Genomic DNA, 17,640 nt, shown 5'->3' on the forward strand with positions numbered 1-17,640 from the left:
CTTGACAATTGATCAGTGGGGAGACTTGAAGAGGCTGTGAGAGAAGGAAAAGGAAATAGTAATAGGCTTTAACTTTGAAAAGCATTTGGAGCTTCGGTACAGCAATTCATAGTGAGCCAAGAGTAAGTGCAGTTTGGTTAGGATATCATCATTGGAAATACCTGCCATGGGCTTCCTGTAGGATTTCCACAGCGCTTCAGAGTGACATGGGGCTTGGGAAGGGGGTTTAGACTTTTAATAATGGAGCTGTCAGTTTGATGCCTGCAGAGTTTTATCACCAAATTTAGATTTCGTGTTTATATTGAATTATTACCTCTCCAACTGAATTTTTATTATTGCTATTAACCAATATTAAGCACCACAGGCTTCTGCTATATGCAAAAAACATGGCTGAGTGTTGGAAAGCCACAATATCATTGTTGGCACTGGTCTTTTGTTTCTTGTTTTCTTTCATTTGAGGCTGTTGTTTTCTTAAAATACAAAAAAACAAAAGGGAAAAAAAAGGATCTAGAGGAGGAGAGCATGGGCATCCCAGCCACACCTGTAAGGCAGGTTCTTCCCTGCCTGGTGCCACTGAGTTGTTTTGTAGAGCCCCTCACTACCGCTCCCTCTACCCAGTGGTCTCAGAGCCTTGCCTTAAGCTGTTTCCCACCCCCAGCACTCTTTGGAGCTCTGCTTGATTTTCCCAAGTCAATTCTGCTGTTTCCCAATGCTGTCAGTGGAGTACATCGCTTCAGCTGAGGCATACGTAGCTCTCAACTCCTGAGCTCCTCGCTTTGGTTTATTTATTGAAAGGAATGAAATGACTTGCTTGGGAATGTTAAAAAAAAAAAAATAAAAATTCATCCCTGGTGTTTTTATGTGTGTGTTTGTGTTGTGGTATCTTGACCTTTCAGGTCACCAAATCTTGTTATTTTAATTTCTGTCTGGAAGAATGTCTGAGCAAGGTAAATTGAACCAGGAGACAGTGGAGGAAGCTGCAAAAGAGCAGGAGTCTGCCATCTCAGAAGTGACCCCAGACAACTGTATCCTTAATAAATCTGAAAGCTCAGAACTAGAGGAGAAGGAGGAAAAACTGAGCGATGGCAAGACAGAGCTGCAGGTAAGACGGGAATAGTGAATGTGTGCGTTAAACATTGACGTGTTGCCATTGCATTTCTGTTTCTATGACCTCTTTCATTGCCTACGCTTCCCTTATTTTATTCCCTCATAATTTGAGATCTGTCTCTTTTTCATTGTTTGTTTGGTTTTTTTTTTCTTTTGTTTGTTTGTTGGGTCCTTTTATCTCCCTATAAAATAAATGCTGTTATTTGTTATACCTTTCAAGCTCTTTAGGCTGCTGTCCATGTTATTAATTTTTCTGAGAAGTTAATTCCTACACGTCTGTGTTAAAGCTTGGTGAAATATTTGACTGTTTTCCCTCTTTGGGGATTTAGAAAACTACCTTGATGAATTTACAGGTAATACTAATAAATAATTACTTAATGTGTGGTTTGGTTTGTAGGTGTTACTGCCAACAAAAAGTTGTTTTGCAAAGCCTAAGAAGGTAATTTAACAAGAAGACTTTGTCAAATGAGGGGGTCTAAATACATTTTGCTCAATGGAATATAAAATAAAAGGGGAGACTACAATTTAAGAGGAATTTGGAGAGGGGAAGCACTTACTTAAGTATGTCTTTTCTTGTAATTCTATTCTATGCAAAAATTACGAAACACCATGCGGTGTTAGTGCTGATTGTAACTGTTTTTAAAACGAGTGAAGTGAGCAGAGGTGATTCTCTGTTCTTCCTGCTTTCCAGACTGGGTTTGGGGAAGTTGTTTCTTGCAATCGGCATTTCATTAAAATACTGGTTTAGAAATGATTTAATTATTTCTTATTGGTAATGCTCTTGTTATGCCCGTTTCCTGCTGAAGTGAAAACTACCTTTTTTTTTGTTTTGTTTGTTTTTACCATACCCAGAAACGAGGTGCAAACCAGCAGAAAAAGAGATCTAAGGTAAGGGTCCATGTCTGTTTGGAATTGCATGATAAGCTACCTTGGTTAGATGGAGTATTTCACTCAGATATCTGTCTGCGATTGAAATGATGGCCTTTTGCTGGTCAATTATGTTTTTTTGGTTTTTGTTTTTTTTTGTTTGTTTGATTAATATTTTTCCTTGCTTTTTTGTTGTTCTTTTACTTCTAATCGTGTTACACAAAGGTAGAGGAGATCCTTTAGGTAGGATATGTCAGGCACCCCATTATTTATCCTTTTTACTTACATGCTTTTGGGCTCGTGTGCTTATGTTAGACTGAGTGTGCCAATGGGGAAGGAAAATACTCGTTCCCTTTGCTTTAATAGTAAACATTTCATGTTTGCTCATTTCAGTATTATTTTAGTGTTTTAATTTTGATGTCACCTTGTTCCAGGTTGACTAGGGTGGAGGGAGGATGGTACAGAGGAGCAAAGGAGCTTCTAGGGCAGTATGAAAAGCTTATTTTTCAATCAGAGAATCTGGAAAAGCTGAGTGTTTTATCAGCTTGTTCCTTGTTATTAATATTGGTTTACCTACTCCACTTTCTTAGAGGATTTAGTAAGTGAACCATAGCAGAAATTATTAAAAGCACAAAGAAACTTACTACCCTTTGTATGTGGCTCGTTGCTTACAGTAGCTTTCTGTCCATATGTAAGTCAGATAAAGCTGTACTGGATACGTATTTAGGTAGGTGTTCAGAATATTTAAGAACAGCTGATGCGCTGTTTATATGACCTGGGGTCAGTAGGAGTTTTTTTTCTCTCTTGTTTTCTTTCTGTCTTATTCAGTCAGGAGCTAAGGGAAAGCTCGTCCGGAGTCTTGCTGTGTGCGAGGAGTCATCCTCTCGCCCAGGAGCGGAAACCCTTCATGACAATCAGGTATGTGTACAGTCATGGCTGTTAGCTGCATGGTTGACCTCCAAGTTCTGTTGCATGGCTGCTTTACTTAATTGGGCATTTAGAAGTGTGTTTCTTGGGGGGAAAATTACATTTGACAATGAACACATTTTTATGAAGTTATCTGGTTTAGCGTGAACTTTGTTTTGAAATATTAGTTTTACATTATGTCACAGGGTGTTGTTTGCTTTTTTTTCCAGACCCCCTGAAAATTTCAGCAAATGGAAAAGAATTCAAAAGAATTCAGTTTCAAAAATTAAAAAACAAACAAATAGTAACAATCAAAAAGAATATTAATATGTCATTTTCTCTCAGGCTATCTCTTCTGAGGCTGTGCCAGATAGAGTTATGAATATGCTTTGGTTTCTGGGTCCTCTGAGACTCCAGGTCATAACAGCATCCTATTCACTTAAAATCTACAAAATCTTTGCTCTCCAGAATATGTTGGTAAAGTCAAGGGTGCTCTCTATCAAGTGGCATTTGTTTCCTAAACTCTTGGTGTAGATTATCCAGTATCAAAAACTTGTCTTTTGAGTCTGTCTGGTAGTGTTGTATTCCCCGTGACTGGTAGAGTTCTGTCCCTTCACCCCGGAGCCTAACGCTGGTGGCAGTCTTTGTGGACCCACTTTAAAAAACATACCACAGTTGAAAAACCTTAAATATGCTTCTTTGTTTGCCTGCGAAGAACAAGACTTGAATAAAAAACACAAACCAAAATAACATGAGCACTGCCTATATGTAATTTGAGATACGTATGTGCAAACGAGTTCAGCCATAGAGAGTATGAAGAAGTGACTTCTTGCAAGCCTAGCACAAAAACAAAAATCATATTCAAGTGTACTTTCAGTTTCCTCTGTTGACTTGAAATGAAACAAATTTAGCTCTCCTCTCGTATATGGAGAGATTTTTCTATTTTTTTATTTTTTGGAAAGACCAAAAACCAGGTTGTTTAGCAGGGGGACTTTTCCATGTTCTACTGCTCTACAATGACGTTTATGCAGTTGATAGTTTTATTTTATCAGTCGTTCTGTTCTAGGTATATGCTTCTAGCTTAACATGCGTTGCTCAAGATGCGTGGCTTTTGTTCTGCTTTCATTTGTATTTTCTATTACTTACTGGAGAATGAAAAGGAGAATAATATAAATATAAAGAGACTGTACTAAGCATGGCATGGTAGTTGATAATGTACTGCACAGGACCTGTACTGAACCTCCCGATGCCAGGTAGAGGGGCTCTGGCTGCATACAGAGCCTGACCCTACTTGATTCCCCTGGGAACAGCAGGGGTGTCCTTGGCCATTCTGAAACAATAATGGGAGATGAAATGTTCCCTGCACTCAGCTTCCATTTTTGTAAAGACCAGGTTAGCTGGGTGTGATTAATGAGGTCAGAATTACGTTTTTGCCCTTGCTGCCCTTTGGCTACTGAACATTGCTCAACTTTGCCATGGGACCTGCAGCCTCCTCCTTGGACTGGCTGAAGGGTACAGGAAGCTTTATGCCAACCCAGTTGCTTTGCTTTCACTTTAGAAAAAAGCTTATTTTTCTTTCTTTTTTTTTTTTTTTAAATTATTATTTAACCTTAATGGTTTACAAAGCACAGAAAATTAATTGCCAGAGAATGTACGGTACATTGCCAGAACTACAAAGTATGGATTGTACTGCAGACTCGATGTTTGTATTTATATTTGAATACTTGCCTTCATTTTCCTGTGTAAGGAAAAAACACCTGTTTACCTGTATTACTTGATCTTGAACGCTTACCTGATAGTTCACTATGTCCTTACTTACAAGGGATGTTGCCTTTAATGTTATACTATTGACCAATACGTGTATTACTGCAATTTGAACATTTATTTTGTTGTTCATTATACTTACCTTGTATCAATGTATTTATTAACACTGTATTTTATTATTGAGCAAAATCAATAAAAATGTAACAAAATACACAGTAGCTTGCGTTCACGACTCTGCAGCCCTTCATGTGTGTTTCTTCCAGTGCAAACAAACGTAGAAGCATTATGTTAAATGTAAGACAGTATTTACTGTATGTTCACGTGTGTGCGTATGTGCACAGTCTGTTGTTTTTCATTGCATTAAGTGCATGTTGGCAGCCGTTGTGAAGCTTAAGGTTAATGTCCTGGGATTGGCACAGCCAGTTACATTTTTCTCCTCTGTTTGGAAAGCTAATTGCAAGGTTCCTCTGCTCTGGGTAGCTCAGAGAGTCAGGGCTGTCCTTTGGGGTCTTTTGTCAGTGATTGATCCAAGCATGGGGTTTGAATGAGAAATTGTTCTGCCATTTGAAGTGAAAGAAAGCAAGTACAACCTTAGTCCTTTCAGTGCAACCAAGCAGGTTAGCAGACATTTTTCTGTCACCCCTTATCTCAGGTGGCCAGCCGTCCCCCGCTTATACTTTGTCTACACTGAGATCATAGCTAACATTGTCATCTGGAGATAACAGAGGTAAAGATTAAGGACAGTAGTTCATATAAATATGGACAATGAGGCATTGTTTCTCCTTTACAGTGCTTTCATCTTGAGTCCTCTGTGCCAGATTTGATTAGACTGAGAAATTACCCAATTCCTGTCTTTCTGTGGCATGTTTATGCTGCTACCTTGTTCCATTAGGATTTTGTCTTACACGTGTCATGGTGACTGACTTGTGGTTCTTTACTCAAGACAAGAAAAACACCAAAATTTTGTTTCTTAAAAAGAGAAATAAATATTGAAAGCATCAGTTAAATTAATAGTGGTCTGACTTCTTTGTTTCTTTTCTTTAAAAAAAAAATAATATACATATATATATATAAAATACTTCAAAATAAGGGATTTTTTCAATACCTCTGCTATGCTATTATACTTTGAAAAATTTTGAGGTAGGGGAATTTAGTAGCATTCAAGAAACTCTGACTTTTCTTCAGCAAAGGTGAATTTGGATTTCATTTACCTGATGCCAGAGATGTATCAGGCCTGCAGGACTCTCTTGTATTAAATATTGCATTACCAGGGAGCTTTTCTACAGCTTAATTCGATTTTTACACAAAAAGCTTACGTTGTTACTTTGGGATTTTTTTTCCCCAACAAAAATATAAACACATGAGTCTGCTCCCTTAAGTTTTGTACAATCAGATTGTTTTCTTCAGAAGCTACCATAGCATTATTTATATTTCTCAAGATATTTCAATTTGCATTTTATTCAAACGAGCACAATATAAGTGATGTTGTAAGTGGGGAATAACGAGTTCCTTAAAGCAAATCAGAAAAGGCGACGAGCTTGAATTCTCAATTTTAATTAATTTTTAAAGCTAAAGCATGCTTTCAAGTCTTTCTGAAGTACTGCATTTTTGAGGATATGCGATGCCTCAGAGAATGCTGCTTACCACAACTTGTTTGAATATTGCAGTGCCCACTTCACCCCCTCAGCAGAAGGAATATTTGCACGTCTTTAAATATGAAGTATGCGGTACAGTAGCTCAGTAAGCCATTTTGGATACAACTGAATTTATAATTTCTGGCATATTTCTTCTGTCAGAGCCTCAATGCTCAGTCTGGCTGGTGCTGCATTTACATGCACAAAAGAGTTCATGTGAACTTGCAACTTGCTTTTTCTGGGGGAAAAAGTCACTTTTTTCAGACCTTTTTCCAACTGATAGTTATTTGATATATGTGATATTTCTTAATTTTTAGGGTTCCTTACAGAGACCCATATGAAATGCATTTCACTGTTTTGACAACTCTTGAGAGTGAATTATTGAAGTTGGGAATAATGTGCCCTTAATGTAGGTAGACTAAAAGCATATAGATTTCAGATCGCCTACTAGCAGAATCTGGCTTCTGAGACGTTGTTATTCTCCTAGATAGAAAATCATTTTTCAAATAGGAAAGAAATGTACCTGGCTTCAGCTTTTCTAGCCATATGCAGTTTAATGCCTGTCTCCACAGGTTGTGAATCACAGAAACTGTATTGAATCTGGCCTTAAAGTTATTTTCTTTTCCTTCCCAACAGGAATCAATACAACTACAACTTTCAAGTTTTCCTAGTTTGCAAGAGGAAGATAAAACTAATAAAGATGACTCTGAGAAAGAAAAGGAGAAAGATAAAAATAAAGAAAAAGATAAAAATAGTGAAAAAAACAAGATCAGAATGTTATCAAAAGGTGAATTTGAAATATTTAAATTACTGTAACTACTCTTATAAGTATACATTTCTTTGTGTATAAATGCTCAGTAGGAACATCCTCATACATTGAGGAAATGCAGAACGTGAAATGTGTGCATGAATTCTTCATAGAGATGTTGGGCCTTGAAAGTGAGAAAACTTCCAAAATGGTTTGATGTGGATGTTTTTTTTTTTCCATGTAAGATAATTTGTTCTGAATTCTTAACTGTGGTGGTGTGAACGTATATATATGTAAGTATGTATAGTTATGAAAAGGATATGTCTCTGGCTAATGTTCTTTTTCTCCCTGTTAATGATAATATACTGATACGTTTTTTTGTGCAGTGTAGAGAGCAGAGTAATCTTGGTTAGTATTACTTCTCTATGTCAGAATTTCTTTCCAGTGCTATAAGGAAATGCATCCTTGACCTTTAACCTGCGTTGTTACCAAATACTGCAGTTACCTGTCACCTATTGCCCCCTACTACAGCTTCTTCAGGATAGATCTTATATCTAAATAAAGTCATATTTTTAAAAATATTTTTATTTATCTGTGGTACAAAGTTAGAGCGTAATGTCTGAAAAAATAATGGTTGCCTACCTGGGTGCAGATCCGTAGCTGGTGTGAATTGTCATTTGGCTTCAAAGGAAATCTCCACAGCTCACGCCAGCTCGCGGATCTGCGCATACCTTTGGTTCAGGCAGTGTGGCAATGATGGGAAATTAATTCTGGCTGCTGTCACGCGTCCCCATTACCCGCCTACTTTCAGGTGTCACTGGATTTTCAGTCTGTTAATAGAATTCCTACTGGCACAATGCCTCATTTTCTGTGTGTACAGAATGTATTAAGTGATACAAAGCAATGAGTAAAACCATTTTTAAAAGCTTTGGAGTTTAAGAGTATGGGAAGGGCTTGTTTGGAGTTGATGATTTCTCATGATTTTCAAATGGCTAATATTATCTTTCAATGTCTACTTTTGGTGCTGTGTCTTGTAGAATGGGACAGTTGAATCATGAGCATCCACCTCACGTTTCCAAGATTAGATTTCTCTTTATTTACTTATTTTAACTGGAACTCCTAATGTATGTTTTCTTTCTGAATATATGCTTTCAGGCTGTGGTTGGAAAATGGAACTCGGTTCAAAGTATAGCTTAATCATAACTGTTGAAATAAAATAAACGAGTGCAGAGCATTTATTTTTGTTTTTCAGACTGCAGTCAGGAATACACAGACTCCACTGGGATAGATTTGCATGAGTTTCTCATTAACACATTAAAGAATAACCCCAGGTAGGTATTTCCTTCATTAGAGTCAACCCTTTTGAAATTATACCTGCCAATCTTAGAAATCCTATAAACCGTACATTGTGTTTTACTAGTTCTGTAGAAGGCTGTGGGGGAAAATGTAAAGGAAGGTAGGTTTCTAATTGGACAAAAAGCTGTTAAAAGTCATTGATTCCTCCTCCCCATCCAGTCCTCCATCACTTAATTTCACTTTCAGTGACATCTGGTCTTTGTCCTTACCTTCCTGCATATAACATCTATGTGATTTTAGAGCTACTATATTGTAATAATTGCAAATGAAGATCTGTATATGAATATAAAGTAGCTTTCTTTTGGTGCTGCTGTACACAATTAAAATCCTGTGAACAGTGCTGAATTCTCTTGGTATTCCTACAGTTTTCATTTCGAGCAGTGAGCCTGTATCTGTTAAATTTGCCTCTAAAGGCTTAAAGAAAGGATTTGCTATGAATTTATGCATTGTTTTATGTGTTAATTTCATTGAATCTGTTAGATAGATGCCATGTAAGAGAGAATCTAGAAGTAAGAGGTTACAGACTGTGTAAGCTTTTCTATAGGTCAGGCTGTATGCAGCCCAGAACTGCTGGTAAATAGCTTTATGCCTTGCATAAGTTCAAAAGAGTTAAGGAGTGATGGACACTGTCAGACTTACAAAAATAGTACATGTGGAGCTGAGCTTAGAAATTTTTTGGCAGAAGAGGGAGGAAAAAAAGAGACACTGAAGAACTTTTGAGTTGAAAAGCAGAATATTTGGAGTAAGAAATGCAACAGTGTCTCCTGGGAGCCCCAGTTCATGGTGTTCATTTCCACTGTGCTCTTAACCAGATCAGCCCGCACAGTCTTCTCACTTAATGGTCGCTGCCTACAGAAAGATGCATATCCTATGGAACATTAGACATTTATGTGGACAGCATCTCTTAAAGAGGCTAGGCTAGCTGGAAATGTCATATTCCATCAGAAAATGGTGAGAAAATACCAGAGGTAGCTGCAACAGTCAGAGCTGTTCTGTGCAACATACTGATACAGCCCCACTTTAAAAATTGCCTTACAAATGTTGGCATATTCATTCTTTGATCTAAAATGCCTATTGGTAGTTGATGCTACAGTTCCTTGCTTTTTACTTTTTTTTTTTTACTTTTTTTTTTCTTTTTTTTTTCTTTTTTCTTTTTGACAGGGACAGGATGATACTCTTGAAAATGGAACAGGAAATTATTGATTTTATTAGTGACAACAAGTAAGTAGAGCTCTGCCCTTGGTTGAGAGGCTGCGTGTGCATGCAGAAACTCATCTCAGTGATTGATGTGCATATGTGGACCTGAGCCCCTTTTACTGGCATGTTGCAAGATCAGGCTTTTATGTCCTGACACATTGTGTCTGCTTAATATACAGTGGATGTAAATGAAAACCTTTTCCTTTTCCTCTTGCAATAACTTTTCAGTGGCTTCCACTGGCTCTGCTCAGTTGGATCCAAAAATATTAGTCAAGCTTTCAGCACGGAGGATATGACACAGGCATTTCTGAAGAGACATACTCAATCAAATACACTATCGTGCAGGTTTCCCTGTGTGCTCTGTTATTTTAACATGCTGGAAAATAAAACTAAACTTTGGGGGGGATGGGGAGTAGTGTTGCACTGTTTTTTGTTTAATAAGCTGTTCCTACAGCTTTAAAAAGTAGTGAGTTGGAATAGGAGCAAAGGAAAAAATTGCACTCTTGGGAAATAAACGTTTTGACAGAAAGAGAGGAAAGAGTAGAAAGTGCCAATCTAGATCTCCCCAGCATCGCTCTGTGCCTGACCTTTAGGAGAAGGGCAGAAATCTGTTGCTGGTGACTCTGCAAATCTTTGTGTTGTTTGTGGAGGGAGTGTGCATTTGGTGGGGAGGGAGCACTTTCTTCTCAGTGTACGCATTGCCGAGTTGATAGCATGAAGTGTGAGCTTTGCAGTGCTTGGAAATGTGCTTATTGGAAATCATAATGGCTTACTCTTTTCTGCCTTCTTGTAGCCAGCATCAGTGTGCAAATGCACAGAGGAAAAATTTTCAGGCTACTGTCCACTGAGTTATGAAACGCGTTGCTGTTATCATTTGATTATAGCTCCGAGGAAAATGTAATTATCAGTGGAATTATCTTTCTTTCCTTTTTTTTTTTTTTTTTTTTTTCTTTTTTTTTTTTTTCCCAGCAATCACTATAAAAAGTTTCCTCAGATGTCATCGTATCAGAGGATGCTGGTACACAGAGTGGCAGCTTACTTTGGGATGGATCACAATGTGGATCAAACTGGGAAATCTGTAATTATCAACAAGACCAGCAATACCAGAATGTAAGTTGAATCTGTTGTGCTTTCCTCTTTCCCTTTCACAAGAGCTGGTTGGTACTATGAGTGTGCAACATTTTTTTCAGTAAGCATATATTTTTTTAATTAAGTGTGAATACTGTTTATCAATTTTTAGGGTGGGAGGAGAGGACAGAGTTGTCTCCAGACAGCTTATTTAATTGTCAGCTTATTTCGGGGATTAAAGATAAATAAGGGGAAATCAACCCATCCTGCTCTTTGCAATTATCTTGTCCAGCACCTTGGAATGTTGTATTCCCTGACTCCTTAGTTCCACCAGTTGACTGCAGAAATGGGTGTATTGCTTTATGTGTCATCTAGTACCATACAAGTATACTCCCAAATAACCTAAATGTATTTGGAAGGTTGCTTCTTCACTGGTTCTGGCTCTCCCTGCTTCAAGATTCATTGTCTGCCCAACCTGATTATGTAGCATTTGATTCCCCTCCACAACCTGTCACTGTTATTAATTCCCTTCTCCTCCTGATTTTAGTTTTATTTTATTTTCGTATCTCATAGAAACCACAAAGTTCTTATGGGATATAAAATCCTTCTGATGTTTGAAATGCAGTGCAGAATTCCTGGCAGGTTAAACATTTGCTGGCATGTTTTCTTCTTCTCTCTTCTGTGAACCTGTATAAAGCTAGCAAAAGCTCAGTACAAGATTATTGACTAATTCAGCAAAGATACAGTAATGTCCATGCCTGTCAGCACTGCTTCTTCTGCCAGGTGCCACATGTACATTAACCATAATGGAAACAAAGGTCTTACTCTCTCTCTTTTCCTATAAAAAATATAATGAAGAGGAAGTAATTACTGCCAGGTAATTAAGTTTTGGTATCTGGTATTGGAACAGGAATGCCCCATTTGAAAATTGTGTACTTCCTGTATTCAATTAGTAGCGCAAATAAAAACCTTTATTTCATTTGCATATCCAGTAGTTAGGTGATTTACTTAGAGACTCAGGTGCTGAGAGTATGTGTCTACATAATACAGATATAAGGTAATAGCACGTTATAAAATATATATATATTAATACATATATGTATTTGTATCATAGAATGCTCAGGTTTCGATCTTGCAGAAGTGGGTAGCCCCTCTAGCACAATGGTATTTCTTATTTCTCTGAGCCCTAAGAACCTTCTGTCTATGTGAAGTAATTTAAGATCCTTCTCTTGGGCCACCCCTGTGGTACTCAGACACCTGTAAAATAACACTTAGACATAGATATTTTTAAAGGTTTAAATAAACTGTGCTCCAGAGGTCTGATTTTCAGAAGTCAAGAGAATTACAGTAACTCAATAAAGCTAATACTTAAGCTGCTAACTCGTAGCCTCAGGATCTGATAACACCTGCCCGTGTGCAATGGCTGTGTTTGGATATGAATAAAGAAAGCTGGGTATGCAGCAAACTAGTGCTCATTCCTAAACTGTAAATGAGAAAAAAAAGAATCTTAAAACACATTTGATTGTATTTTAATGATTTATAGGCATTTCTTTGTCTTTACTGTTATTCATTTTCCCTTTATATCTTTCACCTCTGGAGTGCAAGAACTACAGATCTCACTGCATTGCCTTCTCCTGGTGATAATATCACATTGGTATCTGGTAATGTTTTGCCTGTCTGCGTGGCTGCACATCTCATATTGGTAGCACTGGAACAGCACATTTGGGGAGAACACTGAAGCCCCTTTCAATAGCAAAAACTGTCCAAGTGTTTTGGGGAAGCTGCAGCTTCTTGCATGTTGAGAATGAGAGGGCAAACCTGTTTACTGTTGCTGATGGGCAGCTCGTGGGTGGGCTTGTTGTTACTGTGAGCTCGGCTTTCCTGTAAGCATCATGTGAACTGCAGACTTTTCCCCCTTCTGTAGTGATTTGAAGGTAGATAACTAAATGATATGGAGCTCATATCGCATCATGGCTCTTATAGTATGTTATTTACCATACTGTGATACTGCTCTAAAATAAAGCTTTATAGAGGCTTTTTCTTTCCATAATTGAAGGAGATAGCACGTTGCTTTTTTTGTTTGTTTGTTTCATGTTCCTCACTCTGACAGAAAATATATGTTATTATCCAGTATTAATAGGGGCTGATGAGATTTTATTAACCACAGCAAATACTGTAGAAGTTCCACATCTGAAAACATCCACTGTGATTTCACGTGTGCTGAGTTTCACTGTTCTCAGGAGGAGCAATTTTGTTTAGTTCAAAATACTGGGAAAGTGTTGATTCTATTGATTAATTACTTGGAAAAGATCAAGAGTACTGGAGAAACTGGAGAGCAGTTAGAAGACTATGAAGCTGAGTGTTTATTGGTCAATACAGGTTCATGGAGGGCCCCATAGATACTACAAAGCTTTACATTCTGCCAATAAATTATCTGCTTGTGGTGTATGAATCCTAAAATAGCTGCATGCTCTCATGAGGCTTGAGTTCTTTAGTTCAGAAAGCATCTGACTCTGTACAGTCACCATGTGGGCTTGAATATGCATCGTGTAGCTTATGTCTCAGATGGGCGAGGGCTTATGTCACATCTTGGCTCCCACTTGCAGGTGATGAGTTGTTCCCTGGCTCCAGGCAATGAGAAGGATTTGCTCTGCTCAGCAGGGTCCCCCAGTCTTCTTGCTCATGAATTCTCACAGTCACAAGTGTCAGAAGAATTTATAGCTTTGAGGTGGATGGGCTGGTTGGTAAAATTGGGTGTACAGTGCTATGATAAAAGTGACACAGTATGGAACAGTCTGTCAAGTCGGGGACAGGAATATCAGTGGAATAAATAGAGGCATTTCATTTGTTTTGTCAAATGGCAATCTGCAGGACAAAACACTCCCACTCTTGGTTACCTGAGACTCTAATAGGGACTAATTTAGGGAGGTGGGATTTGAGAATGTGCTTACTGAGGAGATCACAGCTGCAGGTATGGCTGTGACTTTGTCCAGTCAACCATGTGTTGTCTGGAGAGGGGAAATCAATGGTAAGAAAGCTTTAGGACTTGATTCTCTCTGGGACTGCAGTCTTTGAGCTTTAGTCAACTCTCAATGGATCCTCCCTTAAAACAGCAGTTATATCTTAATGACTATTTTGCAGTCTGAAAACTACTAAAAATGAGGAGCTTAATCTAAGGTGTAAATGGGAAGACTGCTTTATTTGTTGTGAAATTGCTGTTGTCAGCATTGTAATGTATATTTGTCTGTGATCTGTGTCTGCCTGTCATATACTAAAACACACAGGGAATTTAAGACAGTCAAATGTGACATCAGCAGAAGTTTGGAATAGAAACAATGTGTTAGTGTGGATGTACCAGACTGGAGCCAAAAGTCATGGATGTGACACCTCTATTCTGTGTACCCTCCTAATTCCTATCAGATGACTGAAAGAGCTTTACATGAAAACTATTCATATAATAATACGTATCAGTTCGGTCAGATTCATTCATTATGTTATCGTGATAGGTGGAAGAATGTAGGGGAAGTACTTTTTGGTTGCTTGGTAAATGATGAGGGTTTTCATTCAGTTGAGATCATCCCACACGTGACAGGCATGTCTCTGTTGCAGCCCACTCATGCGTTCCTGTACATTATGGTGTATGCATGAGCGGCAAGGTTCATCAGAATGGAGAAGGTGGAGTGCTTACGTTACATAAATGATTTTATTTGACATTGTCATACATTCTGAGGGTGTGACACACCTGTTATGAACTTTATTCCGATACTCACATCTTCAGTTATGACTAATTTTTTTTCAAGAACATCATGGTCATCATTGTACTATTTTCTTCTCATCTTTCCTGCTGATAATATGTAAATACTGATATAATACTGGCCCAGTCAGAAGGGATTTTGTTTCTTTATAATGCCCCTAAAAGCTCTGGGCAGTACTGCAGTGTTTTCTGTATTGCAGGAGTTGTTTTTTTGAAGTCTGGACTTGTACTGTATCAGCAAGCGACATAGATAAAACATGCACTTTGTATGTCGTAACTAGTCTTGTAGATTATTAAGCCTCTGCTACTTTATCTCCTCAGCGTAAGGGGGATTTGATTCACCTGAAGAGAGATGAAGTTCTCAGATTTTCTTTTGTGTATTTACAAAGTGATCTTTGTGTGGATATCATCTCTGCTAGAAGAGTCACACTGTGCTAATTTTACCATTTTATTATTAGAATCTGGACTTAAGTGTCAGCAAAATGGCATGCACTGAATGATGACTAAGGATTCGTTTTTAAAAAGACTTTTTCCTCTTAACTGAGGTGCCAAGTAGACTTCCTTGAGACGCCAAACGTAATGGCCTTTGGCGCACGTAGCAAAGTATCCCTTTCCCCTTGAGTAAATAAGGTGTTCATGGTTGCTTGGTGTAAATGACTTCAGTTTCTTTAAGCAGTTGTTTGCTCATGGGAAAGGTAGAGTGTATTCCACACACAGCTGGTAGCAGTTGGATTTTGTTCAGATACATGGGAGTAGTTACAACGTGTACCTGAATGCCTATATCTTACTTTTTGCAAGACTCCAATCAAAGCAATCATTGTTTGTGAGAGTTTGAACCACAAACTGTCTGGTTTTCTAGTTGTTGGGGGTTTCTTTGTTTTGTTTTTCACTTTCCTGTTGTAATACAGAGCATTTGTCTGGCAGGCCGTCTGCTCTATGATCTTGCACCTGCACTGAAGCACCTTATGGCGTCCTTGATTGTCACACATGCACATGGGGGAATCATCTCATGAGAACACAATCACTTTTGGTAGCCATGTGAGACAGGAAAACAGATAAACATCATCATTTTTGCTTTTATGTCCTTTCTGTTGTGGTTTACGTTACTTTTCTTCAAGGGAGCTTGAAGTCAGAACTGTTCCTCAGTTTTCTATGGTAGTTCCCTCTTTCCCATGCTTGCTACAGCATAGTTCTTCCCCACCTACTAAGAAATAAGCAGAAACTGGGGATATCTACACGTTCCCTCTGTCATACGGTTGATGTCTAGTCAATATACCAGAGTCAAGTGTGAACATAGACAGAAATGCAAGGGTGAGTAGTAGCTGCATGCAACATAAATGGAAAAACTATGTAATTGAGCAATAGCACCATAACTGGCCAAGATGTTTTGTTCCAGTTTAAGACAAACGTTAAGCAACTAAGAATTTACTAAAAACAGTGATAGCTATGAAGTATATGAAACTACAGAGTTGTATGTGTAGATTTACAGTAACAAGTTATAATTATTATCTTGGATTTTTATTTCTTGGATGTGTTTCCATACCATAATTATGTTGAATGTATGTAGAAATTTAAAGGAATAGAAGTCATGTTTAGGATGGAAAAGCTTGGTGTCCCACCCGTCACTGCTGTGATGCTCAGCTTTTAGCCTTTCTCTTATTGCTGACCTTACCCACTGCAGCTCAAGCAGGGGAAGACGTTCACATCCCAAAACAAGCAAGGAAGTTGCCAAGAAACATTTGGGAAGAACGTTAGGAGGGGTTAGACATTTCACATTGAGATTCAGGAAACATCCACCTCCAGCAGAGTCCTGTGCATGTTACTAACTGCTAGGCATTTTAGCAACATGTTGATGTTATACTGCAGCCATTTGTTTCAGTTGTAAAGTACAGTCCTCTCTGAATGCCTTATCTGGGGTTGTGTATTCATCATTTCAGTACTTGGTGATGAATCTCTTCTCTGGAAGAATCTGGAAGAGATTCAGGTGTTGTTTTTTTTTTTAATGACAGTCTTATTAAGTTATGAAAATTGTTTATTTTCTTTAGCTCAACACTTGCTTGAATTAGGACAGCCTTTTTTTTCTCAATACGTTCTCTCTTTTTAGTTTCACGCCTGTCTTACACGTAAGATAGGAAAAAGAACAGTTGGTATGTGTAGGGCTGAGCTGAATATGACCCTTAAATGCTGTTCATACTTTGATCATTGCTTGCCATACACTTGCAAGCTATGGAAATGTCTTGCTCTGTAAATGAGATGTTGGGGTAAACGAACCAGTTCTAGTAGCTCCAGTATTAAATTTTCGTCTGATGTAATTTTATCAATACTAAATTGTTTGTAATTAAGGTGGACACATACTTTACAGCTGTTGTATAGTGTAATGAAATATTAGTTCAGCATTAATTAGAGGATATATGTATTATTTTTCTGGGTTTTTAATCCTTGTGGTCCCACTCCTTTACAATGAATATTTTGACAGATGCAGAAAGTTATGGTTGCCTATACTGTGCTGGGGAAACTGGAGGTTGCAAAGAGAAAAGAATGCTATGAGATTGCAGGGAGGCAATTCGGTTGGGGGAAGCTTGTGCATATTTCATCACTGTTAACCAGTGTCTCTGTGTAGTCTGCAGCAGGAAACTGTCTGTTAATCAAGCTACTGTTGGGCTGTTTGTACTTTGGAATCATTGCAGGCAGGTCTGGAAATCTGAAATGACATCTATGATTTACTCAAGTTAATTCCTTCTGTAATGGCTGAAATCATGTGTTAAAATTTGAGCTGTAGTTTTCAGAAATGACGCACTGATTAGTGAGCAAGGGAATTTTTGAGATGGTCAAAATTATTCTTAGTCATTGCCTTTTACCATTCTGCTGCTTGCTTCTTGTTTAATGTAGGAAATACGGCATTATCTCTGGAAATGGAAAAAATGTAATGATTTTTGAGATATTTTTTTCCTTTAATAGCAAAGTCGGATGCTTCTGCTCCCTGCTCCAAGCTAAACTTGGTAGGCTGTCTCTGACAAGTTATTAAAAAACATCACTTCAGGGCAGTGATCATTTATGGAATGACTTCTGGTCCATGACTTTTCCTGCTGGAGATGCAGAGAACAGTCATTACCTGAAGTGGAAGTAAACACAAGAATTTATGATGCAGCAGAGCACTGCTTTGTACACATGGTGCATTCCGAGAGGACTAGTGGTTTCTCAATTAGCTTTTGGGGAACCACCTTGCTGCCTTCACTGGA

At 38.1% G+C, this 17,640-nt stretch overlaps 1 protein-coding gene across 1 annotated transcript in view; it reads left to right on the top strand.

The window, feature by feature from the left end:
- ARPP21 (cAMP regulated phosphoprotein 21) overlaps window positions 1-17,640 on the top strand; it is a 122,905-nt gene that overhangs the window by 30,715 nt on the left and 74,550 nt on the right. The window contains exons 3-9 of the mRNA XM_015854205.2: window positions 897-1,102; window positions 1,960-1,995; window positions 2,803-2,892; window positions 6,915-7,065; window positions 8,279-8,357; window positions 9,544-9,603; window positions 10,549-10,689. Of these exons, the coding sequence (XP_015709691.1) occupies window positions 935-1,102; window positions 1,960-1,995; window positions 2,803-2,892; window positions 6,915-7,065; window positions 8,279-8,357; window positions 9,544-9,603; window positions 10,549-10,689 (725 nt within the window). The 5' untranslated portion in view covers window positions 897-934. The remainder of the gene's footprint in view (window positions 1-896; window positions 1,103-1,959; window positions 1,996-2,802; window positions 2,893-6,914; window positions 7,066-8,278; window positions 8,358-9,543; window positions 9,604-10,548; window positions 10,690-17,640) is intronic.

The sequence above is a fragment of the Coturnix japonica genome, chromosome 2 (genome assembly GCF_001577835.2).
Source record: "Coturnix japonica isolate 7356 chromosome 2, Coturnix japonica 2.1, whole genome shotgun sequence".
Lineage (NCBI taxonomy): Eukaryota > Metazoa > Chordata > Aves > Galliformes > Phasianidae > Coturnix > Coturnix japonica.